General features: G+C 41.2%; 1 protein-coding gene across 24 annotated transcripts in view; it reads left to right on the plus strand.

Moving 5' to 3' along the window:
* Positions 1–26735, plus strand: part of BRSK2 (BR serine/threonine kinase 2) — a 536847-nt gene that overhangs the window by 401950 nt on the left and 108162 nt on the right. For all 24 annotated transcript variants that reach the window (XM_020788805.3, XM_020788806.3, XM_020788808.3 and 21 more), the window contains exon 4: positions 13178–13318. In XM_020788805.3, coding sequence (XP_020644464.3) covers positions 13178–13318 — 141 coding nt within the window. The remainder of the gene's footprint in view (positions 1–13177; positions 13319–26735) is intronic.

A 26735-nucleotide genomic window follows, 5' to 3' on the forward strand; every position in this document is an offset into this window, starting at 1 on the left:
TGGAGAATCATCAGTTCCCTTTCATCTGCCACTGAAGAAAACACCTATTGGAATGTCTTAGAACCTTTATGCAAAATAAATAAATAAATCCTTACCTCTTCTCATCACCTGCCTTCTTTGTGACCTTCATTATCCCATAGCTGTGAGCTTTTCCCTTTTTTAAAAAAGTTAGTATTTGTCATTGTGAGGCCTTCCTGCATTTTATGGCCCCAATGGACCCATTTCAAACATGTGCCTCATACACTAACAAGATCTCTCTCATGGATGGACACTCAAAGTGCCCCTATGTCAGGATGATGGGCATCAAACACAAAACTGTGCCAGCACTTTCCCTCAATATCATGAATAGAGCATCAACCTCGAGATCCACATCAGCAGTGAAGTCAGAATCTTCCTTCATAACAAGCAAGAAAGAAAACAGAGGATCCTGAAACCAGCAGAGCGAAGAAGGCCAAACCAAAAATGAAACCGAAGAGATCTAAAAAAAAAAAAAACCCTCCCTATTTTGCCTCCAATTCCACTACAAAGCAAGGAGCAGGTGGTCTGTCTGGGTTCTGCTTCAGAGGAAGACCTGGTCATCTCTCAAGATTGAGATCCTGTATCATCAACATTTCTGACTTCTCTGCTCTCAAGATTGACATTCCCTCTGACTGCTCCTTCTCACAGCAACATTCCACCTTGAGTGCTAAATTTCAACACTTGATGCAGTGTCACAAATGACAGTTGGGTCTTGACCATTGTGGAACATGGCTATGCAGTAGAGTTCACCTTTTTCCTGCCTACAGGTCTCTTCAGATCCACAGCACCATCAAGTTCCAGAGGATGAAATAGCTACATTCCTTCAGAAAGATGCTATCCAATGGGTTCCTTTTGAGTTGCTACATACTGGTTCCTATTCCCGTTACATCACCATGCTCAAAAGGATCTGAGACCTTTTCCCGTTAGTTCACAGTGCCCATAATGGGTCTGAGACTTATTCTAGACCTCAGGGATTTAAACTCATACACAGATACAAAGATATTCAGAATGGTAATGTTAGAAACAGTATTACCACTTTTCAGAAAAGGGGACTGGTTTGCAGTGATAGACCTCAAATATGTTTATTTTCACACCATCACACTCAAACACTGTTGTTTCTTGTGATTTCCTCTAGGGAACAGGGCCTGTGAGTTCAAAGCACTTTCTTTTCATTTATCAATAGCCTCCAGAATCTTCACAAAATGTATGTCACCAATTACTGTGTATCTCAGGTCCATGGTATAACTGCATTTCCATACATGGATGATTGTCTGATTGTTTCAGATTCAAAGAACAAAGCACAGAGGTATGTTGCCTTTACCATATGACTGCTTGTGGATCTGTTTCTAAGTAAATTGTCAGTTCCTTATTTGGATAACTGACCCCCCCCCCAGGAGTCATACAATGATTTATATACCTCGTGAGCAAAGAGAACAGATTCTATCATTTGTCATAGCTGACATTATCCCAGTAAAGGGTTAATACCAGAATGAAACGAAACAATCAGTAACCAGCTGTTTGTAAAACTTATCTGGGTTTCTCATTATAAGTGTCTTCATTGCTGCAATAATTCCAAGTCATTCCAGAAATTGTTAATTCTATACAAGTTATATTTATTTACATTATTTCTGGTTCCGTATGAAAAACATAAAGTCCAAAAATATTACAAACATGTAACTTTTGAGAAGTCACGGAAATGTTGCTTTATCTTTCAAAGTTGTCCTTACAGATATGAACAAAACTGTAGGCAAAATTACTTAAATGCTTAAAAGGTGATCTTAAGTTGTACAGTGGTGCCTCGACTTACGAACGTCCCGACATACGACCATTTCGAGTTACAACCAGCTCTGGCAGCAAAATTTTGCTTCAACTTGCGGTCGGAGCTTCAAATCACAACCAAAAAAAGACAGGGAAAAAAGGCGGGAATTCAAATTGCTAACCGTTGGTAGCGAACAAGCTACTTCTTTGTAGCTCTTTTGCCCCAGTGGTTAGACAGTGTGAGATCAGAGGAGGCTTCGGGCTGCCTGGTAAGGTAAGGTGCTGCTTTCTACTTTTTAAAAACTGTTCTGGGTGGGTTTTGCAGAATGGTTTTGGGTTGGGTGGTGGGATTATGTTTCTATGCTGTGATGGGTCTTGCAGGGTTTGTTTGTTTTTTGGTGTTTTTCCCCCCCATTTCCAATGGGTCTTGCGGGGTTTGTTTGCTTTGGGGGTTTTTTCCCATTTCTACTGGGTCTTGCACAGTTTGATCGGTTTTTATCCTTTGGTGTGTTTTGTTTGTTTGTTTTGTTTTGTTTTGCATTTCCAAACGGTCTTGCACGGTTTGTTTTGCTTTCTGCTTTTCTTTTTATCTTTTTCTTTTTTCTTTTTGCATTTCTGAAAGGTCTTGCATGCTTTGTTTGCTTTCTGCTTTTCTTATTTTGCATTTCTGAAGGGTCTTGCACAGTTTGTTTGCTTTCTGCTTTGCTTTTTTGCATTTCTGATGGGTCTTGCATGGTTTGCTTTCTGCTTTGGGTTTTTGCCTTTCTGATGGGTCTTGCATGGTTTGTTTGCTTTCTGCTTTGCTTTTTTGCATTTCTGATGGGTCTTGCATTGCTTGTTTGCTTTTCTTCTCCCCTTCGGCTGGAATGGATTAATCGTGTTTCTGATGGGTCTTGCAGTGTGTGGGTTTGTTTGGGTTTTTTTGGGGTGGTTTTTTTTTTTTTTTTGGTGATTTTGTGCTTTGGCTGGAACAGATTAATTGTATTTCAATGCATTCCTATGGTAAATGGTGCTTTGACTTATGACCATTTCGAGTTACATCCAGAGTTCCGGAACCAATTAATTTCTTAAGTCGAGGCACCACTGTACTTGAATACAAAGCATATGAATGTTGAAAGACAGGAGCATCTTCATAAAGAGTACAGACTCTTTCAAGAATAAAAATGAACAATAAGAGCTTATAGCCTAATAAGGCAAAGAATACATATTTATAATATTTTATTTAAAAGTAAAAAAAAGCAATATAGCTTTAAATGGTTCAAAGATTTTCTTACAAATAAAGAGCAACAGAGTTCTTATAATAAAAAAATACAAAATGAGAAGCATTGCTAAGTGGGGTGAGGAGACATCAGCATATTTCCCCCACCCTGGCTGCCCTGCAGTGGCTACCTGTTCGTTTTTGTGCTAGCTTCAAGGTAATGGTGTTCACATTCAAAGACCTAAATGGTTTGGGACCCCATTATGTGGCAAAACACCTCATTCTGACTAAATCAGCCTGTCCAGTAAGATCTTCCCAGGATGAGCGGTTGAGGGTTCTGACCCCTAGAGAGACTCAGAAATCAATGACTAGAAACCAGGCCTTCTCGGCGGTAGCCCGGCAATTGTGGAATGCTCTGCTGCCCAAAATTTGCCTGGTGCCCTCACTGGGAACCTTCAAGAAATTATTTACTGTAAAACATTCCTTTTCAAACCGGCCTTCCCGGACTCTACTCTTTCTTGATTTAACGTATTGTTCAACCCCACCATCTTTTTCACTGATACTATTTTTATTTGTTTAATTTTGTATTGATACTTTGTCCTCTTATTTTTTTTTATTTATTTTATTTATTTATTTGATTTATATGCCGCCCACTCTACCCAAAGGTCTCTGGGCGGCTCACAACAACCAAAATTCAATGCAGTAAAACAAAATGATTAAAATACAGTTAAAATACAATTAAAATACAATTAAAAAATACAATTAAAATTGCCATCATTAAGACCCACAGTTAATGTTATTTCAATTAAAAGCCTTCTGGAACAGGAAGGTTTTGACCTGGCGCCGAAATATCATCAGTGTCGGCGCCAGGCGAATTTCAGTTGGGAGGGCGTTCCATAGTCTGGGGGCAGCTGCCGAGAAGGCCCTTTGTCTACAAGCCATCCCTCTTACCTCCTTGAGGGATGGCTCTTTCAAAAGGGCCCCCTGGCAAGATCTTAACAGCCTGGTAGGCTCATATGGAAGGAGGCGGTCCTTCAAGTATCCAGGGCCCAAGCCGTTTAGGGCTTTATATGTCAAAACAAGCACTTTGAATTGGGCCCGGACAGCAACTGGTAACCAGTGTAAATTATACAGAATCGGCTTGATGTGCTCTCTGGCGGCCCCACCACTCACCAGCCGCGCAGCTCGATTCTGGACCAGTTGCAGTCGCCGGACCGTCTTCAAAGGCAGCCCCACGTAGAGCGCATTGCAATAATCAATACGAGATGTTACCAGTGCATGTGTAACTGTCATGAGACTCCGCTCGTCCAGGTAGGGCCGTAGCTGGTATAATTTCCGCAGCTGGATGAAGGCGCCCCTGGCCACCGAGTCCACCTGGGCTTCCAGTGTTAGACTGGGGTCCAGGAGCACCCCCAAGCTGCGGACCCTGTCCCTTAGGGGGAGTGTAACCCCATTCAGGACAGGGAAGTGGCCCTCCAACCTGTCCGGCGAAGCACCCACTAACAGCACTTCCGTCTTGTCTGGATTGAGTTTCAATTTATTAACCCTCATCCAGTCCATTATCAGGTCCAGACACGAGTTCAGCACAGAAACCGCCTCACCTGGATTGGTGGAAAACGAGAGGTAGAGCTGAGTGTCGTCAGCATATTGCTGACTCCTCAGCCCAAACCTCCTGATGACCTCTCCCAGCGGTTTCATGTAGATGTTAAACAGCATGGGGGACAGTATCGAGCCCTGAGGAACCCCATGACATAAATGCCATGGGGCAGAGCAACTGTCCCCCAGCACCACCCTCTGGATACGGTCAGCTAGGAAGGAGCGGAACCACCGTAAAACAGTGCCCCCAACTCCTAACCCAGCCAGCCTATCCAGAAGGACACCATGGTCGATGGTGTCGAAAGCCGCTGAGAGGTCCAGGAGTATCAACAGGGTCACACTCCCCCTGTCTCTCTCCCGGCAAAGGTCATCATACAGGGTGACCAAGGCTGTCTCTGTACCAAAACCCGGCCTGAAACCCGATTGAAATGGATCCAGAAAATCCGTTTCATCCAGCAGCGCCTGGAGTTGCCCGGCCACAACCCGCTCCAACACCTTGCCCAAATAAGGGAGGTTCGCCACTGGTCGGTAGTTGACCACCAGCCTTGGGTCCAGGTTAGGCTTTTTAAGGAGTGGTCGAATTACCGCCTCTTTCAAGGCGGTAGGGACCACTCCCTCTCTCAGAGAGGCGTTCACGGCCTCCTGGACCCAAGTGCGAACCCCCCTGGCAGATCTTCCAATTAGCCAAGATGGGCAAGGGTCGAGCGGCGTGGTGGTAGAACGGACAGATCCAAGCACCCTGTCCACATCCTCGGGTCTCAACAATTGAAACTCATCCATTAAAGTTTGACCTAAGCACGGCACACTGGACACATCTTCCGATTTTGCAGTAACAGTGGAGTCCAGCCCACTGCGAATCTGAGCGATTTTTTCCTCAAAATGAATAGCAAACTCATCACAGCGAGCTGATGAGCAGTCCGGGACCTCCACCGGGTTTCCTGGTTGAAGAAGATCCCGGACCACCCGAAACAGCTCTGCTGGACGACATTCTGAGGAAGCAATACGGCTGGAGAAATATTGCCGTTTCGCCAGCCGTATTGCCACGAAATAGGCCCGATAATGGGCTCTAAGTCGTGTTCGATCGGATTCCCAGCGGGACTTCCTCCACCTGTGCTCTAGCCGTCTCCCCTCTTGCTTCATCGCCCGCAGTTCAGAAGTATACCAGGGAGCTGTCTGGGCTCGGCGAGCAGGGAGAGGGCGCTTAGGCGCAATCGTGTCAACCGCCCGGGTCATCTCTCTATTCCATAGGGTGACCTGAGCTTCGACAGGAGCGCCAACCATATCAGACGGATACTCCCCCAGAGCATTCAGGAAACCATCCGGATCCATTAGTCTCCGGGGGCGGATCATCTTAATCGATCCCCCACCCTTGCAGAGGGAAGAAGAAGCTAATAGACTGAATTTGACCAGGAAGTGGTCTGACCATGACAATGGGGTCACGACCAGCCCCTCCACATCCAAACCACCACCTTCCAGTCCCGTTGTGAAAACCAGGTCCAAGGTGTGGCCCTTCTCATGTGTCGGGCCGATGACACATTGAGACAGCCCCATGGTTGTCATGGCGGCCATGAAGTCCTGAGCTGCCCCAGTCAAGGCAGCCTCAGCATGGATGTTGAGGTCCCCCAGCACCAGCAGCCTGGGAGTCCTCAACACCAGGTCCGAGACTGCCTCCGTCAGCTCAGGTAGGGAGACTGTTGGTACGCAGCAGGGTGGGCGGTACACCAACAGAATCCCTAACCTGTCTCGCGAGCCCAACACACAATACAGGCCCTCGAGACCTCCTCTCAAAGGGACAGGAAGCCTGGTCAAGGAGATAGAACTCCTATAGACTGTCTTGTTTTATATTCTGTTTTATTATGCCATGTAAATCGCCCAAAGTGGCCTGGGTTGCCAGACTGATGGTATATAAATCGAATGAATGAATGAATGAATGAATGAATGAATGAATGAATGAATGAATGAATGAATGAATGAATGAATGAATGAATGAATGAATGAAGTAGAGCCCTCTCATTCTACCTCTCAAGAATCAGATACTTCCAAAAATCAGACAAGCTGTTTGCTAGCAATTAAAGTCCTAAAAAAGGTGAGCAAATCATGTCCCAATGTATATCAAAGTGGATAGTCAACACCAAGAGAAAGACTTCCCTGATTGCCTTAAAACCAAGGCAGGCTCATAAAGGTAAATGCAGTCTTTGAGATAGCATGGACCCAAATAGTTTTGGGCTTTATAAGTCTAAACCAGCACCTTAAATTGTGCCCAGAAACAAAATGCCACATAGCAGAGCTGCTTTAACAAAGAGGTTCTAGGATCCCTTTAAATAAAACAGAGAACATTACAGAGCTGGGGGGCTCCTACGAAAAAGTACCTCTTCCTAATTCTTACCTGTTGCAAAACCCTGGGTGAGTCACTGAGAGAAGGGCCTATGACTGTGGTTCCTGACCTTGGGTTCCTAATTGTTCTTGGACTGAAACTCCCAGTAGCCTTCACCATTAGCTATGCTGGCTAGGATTTCTGGGAGTTGTACACCAGGAACATCTGGGGTCCCAAGGTTGGGAACCACAATCATAGGCTCTTTTCAAGGTTATGAACCATTGCTCTTTGGAGATGATCTCAAGAACTGGGTAAGTACATGTGAGTGACGTGATCGATCCATTAGGTAGCCTGTGATTAACTGGAGTAATTATCAAACATGTTTAGTATGCACCAGGTTGTGCAAAGCTGTGTTAAACAGCATAGGGTGAAACATTTCACTCTGGTTCAAGGATTTGTTCTACAAGGTGCATGACACAAGGCTACATTATATTACGCTTTGTTTGAATTTTGATCTTTTCATTATTTTCTTATAACCACTCAAAAGAGGAAGATACTTTCTCCACATAATCAAAAAGGAAAGAGTTCCATTGTTTGCTCACTTCTTTGGGATTGTATAAAACATAATCTGGGAAATAAAGACCACTGGGACTTTTATAGAACATTGGAAGCACAATCTTGGTTTAAGGCTGTCTCTTCATTACAGGTTGTCTCCAGAGAATTCCATATAGTACAAAATGTAATCATCTTTGTGCTCTTGTATTACTACCACTTTCTGTGTCTTTAAGATCAGCTAAGTAATTTAAGGCAGAAAGATTGTCCCACAATTTGTAACTGGGTCAAACTAGACAATCCACCTACCACATATTTAGAAAAACATGTTATTTGGCAGGAGTAGACTTCAATTGAAACTTCAATTGAACATAGTTATGAATGTGGCTGGCTGCGTCCTATACTGTGGTTGCATTAGTTCCAGCTCTAGCCATAGCCATTGGTGTATCTTTTCTTACAGTCTTCTTATTCCCTTGATGTGATCTACTCTCAAAGCCTTTAGTTCATTAATAGAACAATGGTGTCGTTTCTTCAAATATGTCCATAAAATTCTCACTATCCCCCTCTTTAAATTGCTTTTCCTTGTCTCTGGAAAAAATTATGACTGTTTTAGAAAAAAAAATGTTACTCTTAAGCCCGCAGAATGAAGCCATTTATTGTATGTACTTTCATAATTTAAAATGAAACCATATACATAGTCTATCCACCTGTCATCATGTAACGCAGATATCTAGGGAGTGATTTCTTTGAGATTACAGTTTTCTATATGTTGTCTGCGTGTTTCTCACATCATAAATTCTCCGACTCATTAGTAATCTGACTATTGTGGATTACTGTGGATATAAACTTCTTATTATGATGTGTTGAAGTGAGTCAAAGACCACTCTAGTGTCAAAGTTAGCTAATGACACCATCAATCACAGTGACAGATCATCTCCCCCTTATCACAACAATACACCCATAACAAAAAACACCATGAGCACCATAATCACCCAATCTTCTGAAAAGGTTAAAAAGCTGATCCCACAGCTACAAATACTCAACAATTTCACACACTACACCAGAACACAGAGTCGTAACTCCTGTCCTGTAAAGATGTCGGCCACAGAGATTGGTGAAATGTTAGGAAGAAAAACCTCTAGAACACGGCCAAACAGCCTGAAAAACCTCCAACAACCAGTGATAGCAACTGTTTCTGCATTCTAACAGGAAACTCCCAACACTGGGAACTGATCTATGACACGAGTAGTCAAAATTTCTGTTATGAGTATGACCTTATGGGTTCATAGCAATAAGGTTGTAGTTAATAGCTTAGTAGTATTTGGCCGGGTAGGTGGGGCTCGTCAGCCATGGAAGGCAGCCCATCTAGGAGAAGGAAAACTCCAATTTCAAACCTCCACTGCCTTGTGGCTATATCCATTCATGGAAAAGGCTTCAGGAGTTAACGTAGAGGCAAAATCCGGAGCTGGAGTCCCGAAGGCAGTTCGTGTCTTTCTGCCAACTCCTGCGACATTGCTGGAACCAGTTGTATTGGCTCTTGCCTTTCCATTGGACCATTTCAGCAATGTGGAGAGGGGGGATTTGCTGCTTGGGTAACAGCCTATCCTCCATATTACCTTACCCGGGCTTCATGCTCTGGAGAGGACACTCCTCGATTCAGAGCATGTTACCATAGTCTCTCGAGACTGAAGGATGCCTATGAGTAGTATTTGGGTAGTATCTTTTATTTCCATTCCAGAGTTAGACTGAGTGTGATGCATGTGCTTTTAATGCAAGTACGTTATATAGAGAACAAGTTGGATTGTAGTATTAGCGGGTTTAATAAAAGCCATCTGGTGGAGATTGACTTAAAAGTAATTGATTGATTGATTGAATGTGTGCAAATGAATTACTTCTTCTAGTATGTCTGGTGCACTAGTAATTCATGACCAGAGTATTTGGGATGTTGCATCATTCAGGTGGCCTGTTTTGTTTATCAACACACTCATACCTTGAGCATTGCCTAACAAGCAAGTGCACTGCTCTCCTTATGTTAGCAGAGCCGTCAGAACAGAATGCATTGTCTTTTTGCCCCCTTTACATCCCTTGATGAGGCACAAGTGCCAATCTTGTAAAAACATCTCTCTCCATTTGTTTCTATTACTGTCTCATATTTCTAGGTGGTAAACAAAAATAAATAACACTGTGAATTATCTCTGCTCCTCAGTTTGTTTTATTTTTCATGCAAGATGTTGCTGACGTATGTTTTAATAAGAGGAAGTTGATAAAAAAAACAATTTGCTCTGCTGTTTCTGCAGTGCACGACAAAAATGCTGTGCTTGTAATTTTCTGAAAATGCATATCAAATCTGTGTAAAGGAGCGTGTCTGTATATATGCACGTCTTTATAAAGTGAGTGGTATTTTATCAGAATGTCTTTTTCATCTTAAAACCATACATTTTTTTCCAAAACAACATTATCTTTCCACATCTGAAAGAATGAGCTATCTAAGTCCATAATTAGAAAGCTAATTTTGGACATAACATTAGATTTGCCAGATGTCATTAGGCTCCACACTTGGCAACAATCTCTTCCCTGCAAACTTCAATGGCAGAAAAATAAGAAACCATCAGCTCATACTCCATGGAAATTATAAAGAAAAAGGGTTATATCTAAAGAACCTATGTATCCTCCGTTACTTTTCTGACTTGGTAACCCTGCACAGAAATGGCAACAGGTGAACCTTGCAGGACTAATCCTGTCATTAAGAAGAGTGTGGCAGTTCCTCAGGTAGAACAGACACTGAGGATAACCTGCTCTCAGGGACAGTGGAAAATGCTGCTAGTGTCAAGTAAAGTTTATCTGCCACTCTGGTTGGCTCATGTGCATGTAATGGGAAAAGCTGTCCCTTTGTCCTTTACCTCAGGTAGACAAATATCTTGGCCCAGCTCTGGGCACCTTGGAATGTTTGCCATTATCTTTAGAAGCAGTGGTCTGTCTGAACCTCCTATTTGACTAGATATACTGTATCGTTCAGGTAATAAAACTTTAGTCTTTTTTACTTTTGATTTTAACTGAAGATTTTTTTTTATTACTTTGGCCAAATCCTGTTTCTTATATAGTAAATTGCACTAGAAGAGGTCTACTGAATTAATAGGGATTTGGTGAGTCGACTTCTCTCTAAGTTCCACTGATTCAAATGGCCCTACTCTAACTGTGGCTTACTACACTAAAGAGTGCTCCAGTTAGAGTAGGCTTATTTGAATCAATGGAACATATGAAAGAGCTGACTCACCAAATTTCCATTGGTTCAGTAGGCCTACTCTTAGCAACAGAATTTTGGCCAATGATTTGAATATACAAATAAGTGGTATCTTAGTCAAGGAAGAGTTAAGAGGAAGAAGGAGGTGTTGTGTTTTAAGAAATGCAAATATAATTGACAAAGGTATATGCCTCAAAAAAAATAACAAATATTTGTTTGTATGTTCATGAGGAAATCTACTCATAGTGTTCCTCGTGTTTTTTAAGCAAACGGAAACACACACTAAAAATTTTTCCCAGATGGATTTCTCTTAGTTCCAAAACTAAACTAATATATAAAGGTGAAATAGTGTTTCAGGTAAGAGGTTTTACTTCAATGGTAGAGCATGTGTTTTGCATGCTTAAACCCTCAAATCCATTCTCTGGCATCCCCAGTCTAAAGCTAGTAGACCTTGGGGAGCTGTTAACAGTCACAGCAGAAAATACTATGCTAGGCACACTAATAATTTAAGGCAGTTTAAACTAGTGTCAGTGTTTACTGTTGTTTCTTTACTCATTATTGTTTTGCTTTTAAAAGCTGATTAGTCATTATATACCCCTCAAACAATGAAGATAAAAATGTAGGTATCTCTTAAGTGACTTCCTAGTATGACAAATAGTATTATCTTATGCATATTTATTTGGAAATATGCTTGACAGGGTTTATCCTCAAGTAAAAACACAAATGATCTCCATGATTTTCTTTGTTGCTTTTCTTAATTCAATATTTCATTAAAGTGATTTTCTATCACTTTGGTTTCTAGAAAAAATATACATTTTAACATTAAAATAATTTTCTTGCATCTGTTTTTCATACCTCTTTGATATAGTAAATATATTTATATTCATTTTAATTTAGCATATTTTTTATTTTTCATTTCTCCTCATTTTTCTATAATAAAATCAAAGCCAAGGTGGCTTACAATTAAAAATATAACTTTTAACAAAAATTTGAAGAAAATTACCTGCGTATATGGATAATTAATGATTATACATTGTCAAGTAATGATTCCAACATATAGCAACTTTCCCCAAGTACAGTGGTATCTCAATTTAAGAACTTAATCCGTATTGGGACTGCATTCTTAAGTCGAAACGTTCTTAAGTCGAAGCACCATTTCCCATAGGAATGCATTGAAAACCATTTAATCTGTATCTGCTGTTTTTCGTTCTTAAATCAAGGCGCTGTTCTTAAGTCAAACCATTAGTTCCTATAGAAACTAAATGCAAAGCGGTTAAATCCGTATCTACCACTAGGGTTTTTTTTTAATTCTTTCTTCTTTTGACCTAAGGTGAACTTAGGTCCAAAATAAAGGGCAGGAAAGGGTTTTTCCCCCCTTTTTTGGTTCTTAAGTTGAGGCTCCGTTCTCAGATTGAAGCAACTTTTTGCAAACAGAGCCATTCTTAACTTGAATTGTTCTTATGTAGGGACGTTCTCAAGTCGAGGTACCACTGTACTCTAGGTATAAAGCACTCAACAAAGATTTACCAGCCCCTCCTTCTGGTGTCTCATCATAGTGTATTCTGTATCATATTTATGTCACTTTGTTATTTTCTCGACAAGAATTGGAGGTCATCCAGTGTGTGTGTGTGTGTGTGTGTGTGTGTGTGTGTGTGTGTGTGTGTGTGTGTGTGTGTGTGTGTGTGTGTGTGTGTGTGTGTGTGTGTGTGTGTGTGTGTGTGTGTGTGTGTGTGTGTGTGTGTGTGTGTGTTTAAAGCTTATATTTTAGAAGAATTTCCCTTGCTAATACCACCAGGGTTTAAAATGTCTCCCTTTGTGATCTATAAATAAAGCAATTTATTAGATCTGTGAAGATTCTCAATCATCCAGATGAGGTTATCTGGAAGCTGAGTCATGGCAACTGGACTTCTTTCTTACTAAGCTGAAATGTTTCACTATTTATCCAAGTAGCTTCTTCAGTGTGAGGAGAGTTGGTAGGAGATCCCTGGGTGGAGAAGGACTGCAGAAGTGGGATTTTCACTCACCCCTGGTCCTTTGTCCATCTAACAAGCCTATTCAGACCAGGGGAAAGTGAAACCAATATGGAGGATATATCAGGGATCTCCTACCAACTCTCCTCAGACTGAAGAAGCTACTTGGATCAGTAGCGAAATGTTTCAGCCTAATAAGAAAGAAGTCCAGTTGCCATGGCACAACTTCCAGACAATTTATTAGTTATTATGCAGGTATCTGTCAATGTGAGAACCAGTGTAACGGGTAGAGTGACAGACTAGGATTCAGAAAATCTGCATTAAATCCCTGCTCAACTATGGAGATTCCTTAGGTGCAGCCCTAGTAAAACTGTTCCTTAAATCTCTCTCATAACTTGAAAACCCTAACTGATTTGCTGTAAGTCAGATGTGACTTGACAAGTATATCATGTAACTATCAATATATATATGTACTTTCAAACATGTGCTGATAGCATGTAAACAAAACACCTGTTTCCTTCTTGCTTTAGATATTTGGTGCTAGAACATGTGTCTGGTGGAGAACTTTTTGACTATCTTGTAAAGAAAGGAAGATTAACGCCAAAAGAAGCCAGGAAGTTTTTCCGACAGATCATATCTGCTTTAGACTTCTGTCATAGTCATTCAATCTGGTAAGTCTAACATTTTATATCACACAATGTGCAAGTCAAACCTTTAAGAAATTGTGGGAATGTATCAACTTCACCCCCTAAAATGAGTGCTCCTGTTTTAGCAAAGCAGCTGACCACTCAGCCATACTTTACATCAGTTTGTTTTGTTTATTTATTTACCTGCTTGCTTATTTATATCTCACCCTTCTCCCAGTAAATGGGCTAAAGGCAGCATACAACAGCTAAAAATATATTTCTTCAAAATAACAATAAATTAAGCTATTAATATTAGAATTCAATTAAACATAAAATGAAAACATTAGTGAGAACAATTTATTTTAAAATAAATGTTAAACGTGTGATAAAAATATGTTGCATACCCTGCTAAAAATTCTAATCCTCAAAGGACATTCACAGAATCAAAACCAATTATAAAATGAAAATTGGTGGACAGTGGAAGGATTGTAAGGATGGACCAACATAGCCTTATATGGGAGGGAATTTGAAAGAATGAGAGCAGCCCTCTCTTGGGTCCTCACCAAACAAGGTGTTGGGACTGAGAGAGGGCCTTCCCACAAAGATCTCAGAGATCACCAAGGATTATATGGGAAGAAAGTGGGACCAGTTACCTCTAGAGGTGGTGAGCGCTCCAGCACTGGAGGCATTCAAGAGAAACTTAAGAGAACCACCTGGCAGATATTCTTTGATTTGTATTCCTCAATGGCCTTATACTATAAGGCCCCTTCCAACTTCACTATTCTAGGATTGTATGATCCTATGAGTCTATGAAAGGACCTTCAAATTGCCACAATCAAAGCAGTATAGGAATTGGGCCTAGAAATGGACTGATAGCCAGTGAAATTGTTATATCAGTGGAGTTATATGAGTCCTGTAACTGCCTCAGTCTGGCTGCAGCATTTTGAATTGGTCAAAGTTTCCAAACCATCTTCAAAGGCAACCCCACGTAGAACATGTTGCAATAATCCTAGTGGGCTCTAACTAAGGCATGTGTCACTATAGCCAAGTCAGACATTTCAGTCGGCACAAGTGGCGCATCAGTTTTAACTGTACAAATGCAGTCCTGGCCAAACTGCATACCGGAGTTTTCAGGGAGAATGTAAGCCAATCTAGCATGGGATGCATCCAGTTCTCTCATCTGCCATTCAGTTGGCCAGGAGCACCTCTGTCTTGTCTGAATTATGTTTCAGTTTGTTTGCCCTCATCCAGCCCATTATTAACATCAGGCACTGGTTTAGAATTGAGACAGTTTCCTTGGAAACAAATGGAAAGGAAAGAGAGAGTTGAGTGTCATCAGCATACTGGTGACACCAAACCCCCAAACTCACAACCCCTCCCAGTGGTATCATACAGATGTCAAATACTACAGGGAATAGGACAGGACCCTGACGGAAGCCACAAGCCAGAGAGCAAGTTATCAAACCATCACTCCTCCAGCATAAATGTCTGAGTTTGCCCCTCCAGGAAGAACTGAAAACACTGCAAGACAAAGCCTCCAAGTCCTGTCCCAGTGAGGCAGCCCAGAAGGGGCGCTGTGGTTCAAAAGGTGACAAAAGTCCCAGCAAAACCAATAGGGATATGCTTGCCTGTCTAGTCCCTGGTATAATTTGCCCACCAAAGTGACTGAAGTTCTCTCTGTCCAGAAATGGATCATCCTGGAATCTCAGGAGCTAAGAGGTCGCCACATGTTCCAGTACCTTGCCCAAAAACGGAACACTGGAGACTGGCTAATAGTTGTCTATCATAGTAAAGTATTGTATCCAAGAAGAAGACTTTCTTCACTGTCACTACCACCACAGAACATATTTTCTGGTGTGCCCTACCCCAGTTAGATTCAATTCACTTCGGGTTTTCTGCCATCATTGTTCTACTCTCTGTGCCGTTCACTTCATCATTGCCAGCTCCCCAATAAACTAAGGGGCTAATATGGTTCCACTACATGGGAGGAGACACTTAGGAACAGTTGTATTTATGACCCTGGAAATTTCCCCATTCCAGAGATCGACTAAAGGTTTGACAGAATCACCTGCCAAGGTGACAAGAAACTCCCTAAGAGCCATCAGGAAACCACTTGGATCTGTCTACCTGGGGAACTGTTACTGTCAACATTCCTTCTAATCTTCCACCAGCACTGGGTTCTGGCCACGACCAGAGCTAAATGGGTGGCAACACTGGTTGCAGGTGTACAGTACTGATGCAGCACTGCATAGCCCCACACCCACACAGCTTAGAGGGAACATTGGTTGCAATGGAACTTATCTCCTAACCTCAGTTATACATTTGAGCTGCTTTTTGAATTCCTGAAAGCTGGCATGGTGGAGTTTGCCTCTGAGTAGGGACGTGGTGGCCCTGCGGGTTAAACCGCAAAAACCTCTGTGCTGCAAGGTCAGAAGACCTGCAATCGTAAGATCGAATCCACATGACAGAGTGAGCCCCTGTTCCTTGTCCCAGCTCCCGCCAACTTAGTGGTTCGAAAGCTTGCAAAATGCAAGTAGATAAATAGGTATCACCACAGTGGGAAGGTAAACAGCGTTCTGTGCCTAGTCGCGCTGGCCACGTGACCATCGAAGATTGTCTTTGGACAAACGCTAGCTCTATGGGTTGGAAACAGAGATGAGCACTGCCCCTTTTAGTCAGACACGACTGGACAAATTGTCAAGAGAAACTTTTACCTTTACCTAGAGACACTGAAAAAATGAGCTGTGTTTTGTGTGCTTGATGGGAAAATGGCCAAGAATCAGTAAGAATTGAATCTCGTTCCACCTACTTCTCTTTGGACTACTCTTCTTAGTCCTACCAACTGCTGGAATTTGATTTCTAAGACATTTCTCAAATTGAAATTGTGCTCCGGAACTGATATAATTTCCCATCACTACTGTTCAAAGCTTTAGTCCTGAAAGCTCTTGGGTATTTTACAGCTACTATTTAGTAAATGGAAAAGAGTTGGAATGTATTGTGCTAGGTGTATGCAGCTGCTGGAGAATGTTACCACTTTGCTATGCTGATTACATGTATGTTCTTGCTGAAGGCTGTCCATGGTCAATGAATGGCTATATTCCATAATGTGCAGTGTATTCAGTGGCTCATATTTCATTATTGTTGTATACTAAACCATTTTCCCCCATGATGCACTTGATGACAAGGGGGGAACCTACTATCATTTTCATTTATATTGAACACATTAACTAGGAAAATTAAAGCCCAATGGGATCAACAGCTTAATTTATAAGGGTCTTGGGGGCACTTGCCAATAAGTAAGAATAATATGTCTCATCTTGAGCCTTCTCCCTGAAGAAACCTGGGACAATTACCAATTCAGCAAACTCATTTTGTGGCATCCTTGAGTTATAGAAAAACCTTCTGGTGTTTGGCAGCCTTGCCTAGATCCCTTCTGGGCATCTGAATCACTGTTGCCTTTAATTTCCGGTGGGGAGTAATTTGCTTGATCAGTCTGTTATTGATACTCACTTGGATGATTTAACTGTTCAGTATGGCTTAACCTGTAACTTGCAGACCATTTTTAAAATTGAACCAGTTTCCACTTACTGCTGTAACAAGTTTGAGTAATTTTTAAATTACACTGAAATTGAATTTTTGCCACCAATTGGAATGCAAGGTGTCTGTTCAGTTACTGACCTATAACCACACACTTATTTTTCAGTAATGCTGTTTCCTAAGCTTTGACTGGCAGAAAGTGGTGATTTACATAAAAGATGTAAGGATGTTCATCAATATACATGACAGTATGTTGCCTTCAGTGTGATAGGCTAAAGATTGCAGTGAGGTGATAAGTGTGCACTGCATAGCCGCCATATTGATTTCCTTTAATAAATGTGCAAAAATAATATCTTGTTATACTCAAAAAGGGGACCCTTGTTATCTTGCAAACAAACTCCTATATGAATGAATTGAATCTTTGGACAGGGAGGCAAAGGAAAATATAGGCTTATCTCAAGATCATTGTTGAATTGAACTTGATGTGCAGCACAAAGCTAGGTCTATTTATTTGGAATGAATTCTTATAGTGGGGCTTCCTTCCAAATATGCTGCATAGAATGGCAGGTTTTGGTCCGCAGCTCAACTGCCAAAAGAGAGAGAGAGAGAGAGAGAGAGAGAGAGAGAGTGACAAGAGTAGATTTTAATGTAATCTTTGGATGTTGTATTTATACGGTTGTATTTGCGTAGAGTGGTGATCCCCCTTGCCTAATTTTCAAGGATACAAATAAAAATAAAGTTAACCTCTGAGCCTATTGGCTCCATCCCCTCTCTAGGCTAAAGTAAATGTATCCCTGTGCCCTTGTCTCATTTTGCTTTAGTGCCTTGATCTCCTCCTGCTTCCTACCAGGTTTATCTTTTTGTGCTGGAGTTCTTACTCACGTTTGTGTAAATCCTCAGCATCAACTTTATACAGTTTCACATTTTGAGAGAATAAAAGGGTCATCGTGGTGTTTTTTAGAAAGTGCAGAGAGAACATGGGAAGGCAGACCTTTTCTAATTTGGGATATCCTGTTAATCTTTTAATGTGGAATTGGTTTTCATAAACTCAAAGGAGGAGGAATCTAATGTTCAAGAATTCGTGCATGTGTTAAGAAGCCAACGCAATACAGTTTTTGAGTGCTGTATGCTGCAAAGCTCACAGAAAAGCTCACAGAAGTATGTGGTGACAGGATATGGGGTAGATTGAATGCCAAGTCCACAGAAAATAGGCAAGTAGCACAGATGGGTTTATAGCAGTCAGCAGAGCACAAGGGAGAGCTGACAGAAATCAATAACAGCTTGAGGGTCCAATCTGAAACTCATTAATTTTAATGGAGAGAGTCCCACTTACTTTGGTAGTCACTGGATCAGACCAAGAGATTTTTCCTTATTAAACTATATGGCCAAACTCATAAGTCCTTTGTGCTGATGATTCATCAGTCCAGCAGACACTTTACAGTTTCAAAATTAACAAAATGCCTGTAGGTTATGCCTTTCTTGATCAAAAGTTCGTTATTTTAATAGGCTGTGAACTGAGTTCTTTTTGTGGTTGTTCATTTGTTCCTGTTTTGTTTTGGTTTATCAGGCTGTGTGTGATGATGTGACACTGGAGGATGCTCACAATATTTCGAATAGGAAGTATATGTTGTTGAAAGTGTGGGAGTGTCTGACCTTGGAAACCTGACTCAAATCCTACAGCAGCCCATCTCCCACTTTGGGGGTTGGGGAATCTTCCAAGCTTTTCACTGTATGGGTCTGTTCTAATTTACCATTATAGAAATAATTGTTCCTACTTAATTGTTCCACGCTTGATATGTAATATGTTCTACAGTACGTAGTTCTAGCTGTTTGCACAGTTGAGGAATTGAGGCAGAAAGATAGTAATTTACAGAAATCACAAATGCAAGAGTTAAGGTGATATTTTTATTCAATGCTAAAGAACAAACAATTTGCAAGTTTCATGGGTAAAATCCTACTTCCTCAGGCACCACCCCTTCGTGGATAGTGCAGAAAAAGTGTATGTAAGAGTCCCAAAAATTCAGGACAGATATCTGTACTGACTCTGCTTCTATGAGGTGAGTTCAAACTTAGGTGAGCTGGGAGGTGTGGTTTCAAGCATCATCTCTTGCAGCACGGTTGGAATTTTCTATCCCAGACAAAGGATTTGCTGATTACTCTATGACTGGATTGCTGCCTTCTCGTGGCAAAGGGGCTTGAGTAATTCAGAGAATCTATGGGCTATGCCATGCAGGGACACCCAAGACGGACTGGTCATAGTCCTGTCTATTTAATCAGGAGAGTTCCAACTAAACGCAATCCACCTGGAGTAGGAATTGCACGACACAGGACGACAGAGGATGAGATGATTGGACAGTGTCATAGAAGCTACCAACATGAATTTGACCCAACTCCGGGAGGGAGTGGAAGACAGGAGGGCCTGGCGTGCTCTGGTCCATGGGGTCACGAAGAGTCGGACATGACTAAACGACTAAACAACAACAACTATGACTGCCTCACCCACACCATCACATTGCTTGCTGCTGAAACATGACGTTTCTTCTGGCCTTGGGGGCTGGGCAGGGAACACGATAGACACCACAACTTATGTCAGAAGGTTGGGGTTATAATTTTATTGTTTCAGCAAGTAGGAGTAATTATAACCAAATTAGTCAAATCAATAATTTTACCTGGTGAGTACATCTTTGTTGTCACCTCAAAAGTTCTTGTGGTTGAAGTCTTGAGTCCAGGGTGGTGCTGTTGGGTGGCTATTGATAGTACCTTACATAGTCCAGAAAGAATTAGGAAAAGGCCATGTGGTTCGGGATTACACAAATGCAAGAATAAGATAATTTATTTGTTTGATTTTTTTTAGTGGTTCAATAAAGATATCACCCTACTCTTGGATTTATGTAATCCTGAACCACATGGCCCTTTCCTAATTCTTACAGAAATGAGCACATGGTTGGCTGTAGTTTTGAATCAAGGATTCTCGCATCCTCCTTGACCTCCCTCACACAAGTTAGAATTTACCACCAACTCCTGGGCTATCTCACCAACTCATAAAATATTTAAACAAAATGAATATACAAGGAAGTATCTTCCATTTCATAATCATTGGGGTGGCAAAGCAATATGCTATTTGTTCAATTTGTTGGGTTTTGTTTTTTTTTTACCTTTATAGTCAGTGTGAAACCCTTGTAATTCCCAACATGATGATACGGTACTTAGAAGACTTTATAATCAAAAATTGGGGAGTGGGGAGTGAAGTAGGGTCACTGGAATTAGTTTCTTGCAAGGAAAAATGTTAAAATGTGTTTTTAAGTGATAAAGTCTGACCTTGCCCTGCAAGTTTGACAAATTATGTAATCAGCCAGGTTATCCAGTCATGACCATACGGAAAATAAAAGCTTCTCCTTTGGCTAATGATGGAACATGGGTGTTTGTTAGCCACAGGTAGAACAGATTGATTGTCTTGTGATCACTCCACCTCATGCTAACTTCCTGTCCTCTCACTGCTTCCAATGACTTGACAAGCATAGAGAAATCTGAGGAATAAATACCCTTTAGGGCACTGCTATGTTGTCTTTCCACAGCTTTGTATTTATCGATAGCCCAGGATGGGATCCTGTTTCTGCGAAGCAAAAAAGCTTTTCCCCACAGGGTCTGTGGATCAAATATTTCTGATTTTAGTCTTCATCCAAAAATCACTTCTGTTTGCTGAAAGATTTGAAAGGAAACAGATCAGCCTTAGAGTATATTGGATTTTTAATTTCCTTCAAAGTCAAGTTAAATAAATCAGAATCTCCGTGCTTCTCAGTGTAGGCATCAGCTCCACTGGCAGCCAGAGAAAGAGCCCCTATTGCTTAACTGGGCCTACTTAGAAGATGGATCTGGCATTGCTTAGTAGGTATGAGAGGGAAGAGGATGATGGGGACTAACTCTCCCTTCTCCACAGCTTATATACGTATCCCATTTTCATGTCAGAAAAAGACTTGACGTTCAACTTATGGTCACTCTAACTGGCTTTTCAAAGTATGTGAGTTGTTCAAAGAATCATTTACCATTGTCATTGTGGTTGAACATTGATTCCAAGTAGCAGTTTGCCACTAATTGTGGATGAGCATTGATTTGAACCCATGTCTTCTGAATCCTAATCTGACACTATGTCATACTGGTTGTCCTTGTGAAGGTTTGTGTTGTTTCAGAAAGTTGAAAAATCTGCTTGACGAAAGAAAATGATGTGACAAAAGAAGAATATGTTATACCATTGGGAAGGATGGATTTCTGAAATCAGTTGGCTTTCCTACTGTTTTTCCTCTCATAGAAAGAGAGAGGATGAACTCACAGTATTCTTTTGGTCACATCTTTTGACCAATATAAAATTAGCAGTATTTCAGAATAAAAAGAATAATACTTGCTGTGGGTCCAAGCAAGTTTTCTCTGTGTGTCCATCTTGTTTTCTCCTCTGTCTAAAGTGGGATTCTCAAAACCACCACACCAAAACCCTCTCCATTAAAAACTAGTTAAAAGACAAAACCCATGATAACCGCAATATCAAAAATCAACAGGACCAGCAAAAAATAATAATTAAGTCAAGGATGTGCAGTATTTTAACCCAGGGCCTCCATGTAGTGTCTGATGCACATACAGATAATAAATTCACACATATAATCAATACCCCAATTACTGTTATTTTTTCAATATTTTATTTCCATTATGTTTTCCTGTCACTTATCTGTTTGTCCTCCATTACTTTTGTTTTCCGTTGCTTTTTCTTTCCACTCTGCCACATCCAGCAGCTCAGCAAGTGAATATTTTGCTTTTGCATTAAGTTGAAATGTTGGAAAGGAGTCATAGATGCCTCTGAGACAAATGCCAGATGTTTGCTAGAAGGTGCTCTTGCTTCTGCACTCAGAGGGCAAGCCCTCTAAAAGGGCTTCAAGAACTTCCTCTTAGAGGCATGTCGCCATAAGGACTGAGAATGAGAGCAATGTGAATTTGATTGGGGTTTGCTTGGAGGGACATAGTATGTGACCAGTGATGAGGAGGGTGAAATTGGCAACAGAACCCTCATCAGTGTTCAGAAGTGCAGTAATATCTTGGTGGTGATGTGTGGGAGGAAATGGTCATGGGGGTCACAGAGAACACCATGGGGATGCATGCAACCCATGGATTGTACATCCTAGATTTAAGCCAAAGACTTACTGGACCAAGATATTTGTTTCACTGTTAAAACACTGAATTGAAGAGTTTAAACATACATTTCTCATGCAAGTGCTAAAATTTGGGAAATACCACTTTAAAAAGGACCTTTACATTGAACCATTACCAACCATTAGTAGGTGTAATTCTAATTTGAATGCTGTCTAGAGCTGAGTCTCGGCTCACCTTGAATCTTTCCCTACATCTGTGTCCATTCCCTGTCCTTTCAACTTCCCAATAAATATTTCCTCCTATAGGTGCTGCAAAGCCACTATAGGTGCCCAATTTCCTGCTGCACTGTACATCCAGTTGCAGTTAACTGAACATGGTATACCTTGGGGTTGGCATCTTGACCAGGAAACTTGAGAGCCAAAACTAGGACTAGTATGAATTGTCTGTATCTTTGGATCAGTGTTTCAAGGCCAAAAGTAGAATTATTAATTTGGGTGTGCTTCCTCATTTTGGCCTTGAAAACTACATTGACAAAAACAGAATGTAAGAGTAACAGAACTCAGAAAGTATTCATGTATAATTCCCCAACAATGCCTCTTTGGCTAATGTTACAGGTGAGATCTCTTGCGAAGTAAATTTCTACAGAATTCTTCACCAAATGTTTGACGCAGTCAGGAATCAAGAGTGAACACAGCCAACTAATGCAGAGCTGGTTTTGTATCATACAGGTTCACAATACCCATTGACTCAGTAGAAGCAGCTGAGACAACCCAGTACCAGACAGCAAAAACGCCCCAATTTATTGTTTTTTAAAAAAAGAATATACTGTAATAAAGAAATGTGTGTGTGTCAAATGCTGGCTGTCCACTCCTTAGGAAATCTTCTTTCTCACACAGCCCAGCCTCTCAGGAGCCACTGGCCATCTTTGAAGGTCAGCTCCCAGTTATGTGAGCCTGAGCTGTCATGTGGGAACCCTAAGCTGTAGAGAGCTGACGAAGCACACAGGCCCCTTGTGCTGATCCTCAAGAGAGTTACTGGAGCTATTTTGAGTTTCCCTTTGCTGCCAGTCTGAGAATGCTATGACGTTGTTAGCTGTGTGGCAGCCTGGAGCCAAGAGTGGGAGAGGACCTCTGGTTTTACAGTTTTACATTTGCCCAGGAGGCATTCCCTCTTCTGTCAGAGGAAGTGAAGACTCCACACCCCATGCAGAATGAGGAAGAGCAAGGAGAACAGCTAACAGAGTCTTGATTGGCTATTTGTGACATCATCAAGCAACACTGTGATTGGTCTCATTTCTTTTTGGCTGTGCTCTTTTGGTTTTACAGAGCTGACAAATAAAAGTACGATTACAGGAAAGACCCAATGGCAAGCCTGATTAGGTTTCAGTGGTAATAAATAATACCAATTATTCCACAGGGGAGGGAGAACAGTGAGAGGAATTTCCCTCTCGTAATGAGTAGTAGGGCTCTGTTTTCATCTTACTTTTATTTGGGTTATGAGAGGTTATTAGGTGGTGAACTTGGAAAGGGTGAGACCGGATTTGCATGAATATTGATAATTACTAGAGCTCTCTTTTTATTGCTGGAGGCTACATCTGCTGGCTAGGCAGACATAGCTCATAGTAATCGTTACATATGTGCTTATGTGGGGTCAAAAGAAGAAGAATACAAGCTCTGTTTGCACCCTTCCCACTGAGAAGAGGGAAGCGATTTGAAAGCCGTATGCTTGGATATCCCATTCAGTAGAAAAAAAAGAGCTATTCATAATTCTGGAAGTCACCACATAAGATTGATAAAAGATGTATGTGTACATGTTGTTCTAATAAAAGAAGATAATCCAGACTAATGCCAAGCATAATTCAGAAACAAGTGGAAAGTAGTTCAGGAGTCGGACACCAGTCTCCATACAGTCCAGAGCCCGTGGTTTTTTCTTTTGCCTTCCTCCAAACGTTCTGTGTTACTTGTTCCATTTGTATCCTCTTGTTGGGACTCCATTTTCTGTCCTGAACCACCATACAGGCAACAGGAGCAAAGGCCATCTTTGTGATGTATTGGTGCCCAGTTAACTGTCCAGGCACCATTTCCAAAGCCATGCCAAAAAGAGCAAGAAGGAAGGTGCAGAACTGAATAGAAGTGAGGAGGAGGTGATGTCCTGTAAATGCCGGAGTAGAACGGAGTCATGTGGGCAAGACAGTAATGACATTGCATGAAGGAGGACAAGCATCAGGTGCTTCATAGAAGCCGATTAACTGTGAATTAGTCAATAAGGTAAAGGCATGGTACAAACAGATGAGACCTCTTGTTCTTTAAAGAATTCTACGTCAACTTTTGGTGACATAATGAAAGATGATCTGTGGTGAAGGTCAACAGAGCTAGATGGGCCATTAGTCTGATTCAGATTTCTATAAAATCTTTATAACATTGCAGGGGCACATGTCCTAAATCTGTTAATTGCAGTTTGTTTGTAGACTGTGATATGTATGCAGTGCAGCAGAGGAATGTCTGTTTAAAGGACTGTACCCCTTTCTTGTGATCAAGGAGTTATCTTGCTATTACACATTTATGTACTCAAAACACTCTTCCTTGCTTCTACATACGTACAGGCTTTTGTACTTCCCTGCCCAGATACATACAAATATTCTTCGCAAGATCTGTAAACTTGTGGTTTGCATTGCTATCTGCAGAAAGGCTGTAGACATTACCAGCTGCCATCCTAAATAGGACTGGAACAAGCTTTCCCCTGTGCTTTGTGCTACATGTCTTCTTCTTTCATCATCTTCCTAGTTGGCATATGCAGCTCTATATGAAGCAGTTTCCCTTGTTTGTTCACCAAAGCCGCTGCTTTATTTAATCCTCCTTTCCAGCTGATGTGGAGAAAGCCCCTGGGGCATTTGAGCCTCTAGAACAATGAAAGGGTGTTGTATCCTCTATACACCTATAGAGGGGGGAGGTGACATGGATCATGTACAACAGGAAACCAGAGAGATCAGCTGGAAAGGAACCAAATGAAGTTCATTTACCCTGCAATGTTCCATTAAATGCAGAGTAATTAGCATATGTTGTGTGGTTTTGTTTTTGTTTTCTTTCATTTTGCCACAAGGAGGTTCTTTTTGCGTATAAATTAGATTATCCAGGGTTTCCATCCTGTTGGACACTTTAAGAAATTGCAACTACTAGCACTCACCACTCCACACCTTCCTGCCTTCTCTCTCTCTCTTGCTGCCCCCCTTCCCTTCTTCACTGACTTCTACTCATGTTTTAGCAAATGGAGACTGAGCAATGGTGTTAATCCTATATAGATGTCCTGCATGAAGCTAAATGTTTCCAGAGGAGGCATGTTCTCATTACTTGCTTATTACAGATAGATGATGACTTCAGGCACCACTAATATATATCTGATCTGTGCTCTCTGCAGTGATAAGGTCTTGAAATCAGTATATTTGCAATGTTATCATGCTGAATATTGTTCTGAGGTTTTTTTCCGTAGTTTACGTCATTACAAACTTCATAGTGTAATGCCATACATGTAATACCATGATTGTTATCTACAACAGTTTGCTGTGTTATTTACAATTTTCTGTTGTGCTCTTTTGGCCTCCATTGTCTACTTCCCTAAGTCCAAAAATAAGGTTTTGAAGTTAATGTTTACTTTGTATTTTTTGTATATTCACATAAATCCCTTTTTTTTTTAAACTCCGAGAGTCTTTTTGCCCCAAAAGACTGCATCAAGATCTCAGGGAAGTTCTTAAGTGATAGCTAATGAATTTTCATCACTTAGACTGAACTAAGATGTGTTTTTGTGAAGTTCTACCTTCATATTGGTTTTATTAAGTAGCTATGAGCTACCCCAGGCAGTGTACAGCTCCCTAGAAGCTTTAAAAATAACTGGAACCTTTGTCTAGTTCTCACCAAAACATTTAGGACTTGGGGAAAAGTTTTAAGCATGTTGTGGAAATTATTCTGGGAAACTGAAGTTTGTTTAGAGGTAGACCATTAAAATATAAAAATAAATGATCACTTCATTTCCCTTCTGGTCATGATCACAATCCTCTTTTACTTGGAATGACTGGGACCAGTAGAGAGCTGTTCCATGACTAACCAATTAATGCCTTGTGATAAGATCCTTCAAGGTTGCTGGAGACTCTGCTAGGATTCATTGAAGAGAATTTTGGCTAGTTCTCTCACTTCCACCTACTGAAAGTTAAACTAGCCAAGAATCTGCAAAGTGGCTAGATATTTAACAATCCTTCGTGGTCTCTGTGAATGCACACTAATGGTTTTTATCTGCCCTTGCGCAGAGGTTTCCGGAATATTCTAGAACTCTATTACGTGCTCACCAGGACCGCCCCCCTAGTACACATGGTCCACCCATCCTGGCGATTGCCTCAGTTCCTTTTTGCCGCTGCTGAGGTTTCATTTTATGTCGAGCTTTTCATTCACCAACTGCTTTCATTTCTTTCTAAAAGTAAAAAAACCAGTAACTTATTTGTATATTTAACTAATTTGTAGTCAACATATTAACAAATATTTGTTATTTTTTGAGACATACACATTTGTCCATTATATTTGCATTTCTTAAAACACAGCACCTCCTTCTTCCTCTTAACTCTTCCTTGACTAGCAGAACCTTTGACTTTTCCATTTCTCATATCCGCCTGCCCCACTTGTCCCTACTCAGCACCACTCATCTCTCAGCCCACCATCCACTGTGGGCATCTATCACCACAGATTCTTGGCTACTCACCATCATCGCCACTGGATATGCAATAGAATTTGCTCTCACACCACCA

The sequence above is a fragment of the Pogona vitticeps genome, chromosome 1, assembly GCF_051106095.1.
Source record: "Pogona vitticeps strain Pit_001003342236 chromosome 1, PviZW2.1, whole genome shotgun sequence".
Classification (NCBI taxonomy): domain Eukaryota; kingdom Metazoa; phylum Chordata; class Lepidosauria; order Squamata; family Agamidae; genus Pogona; species Pogona vitticeps.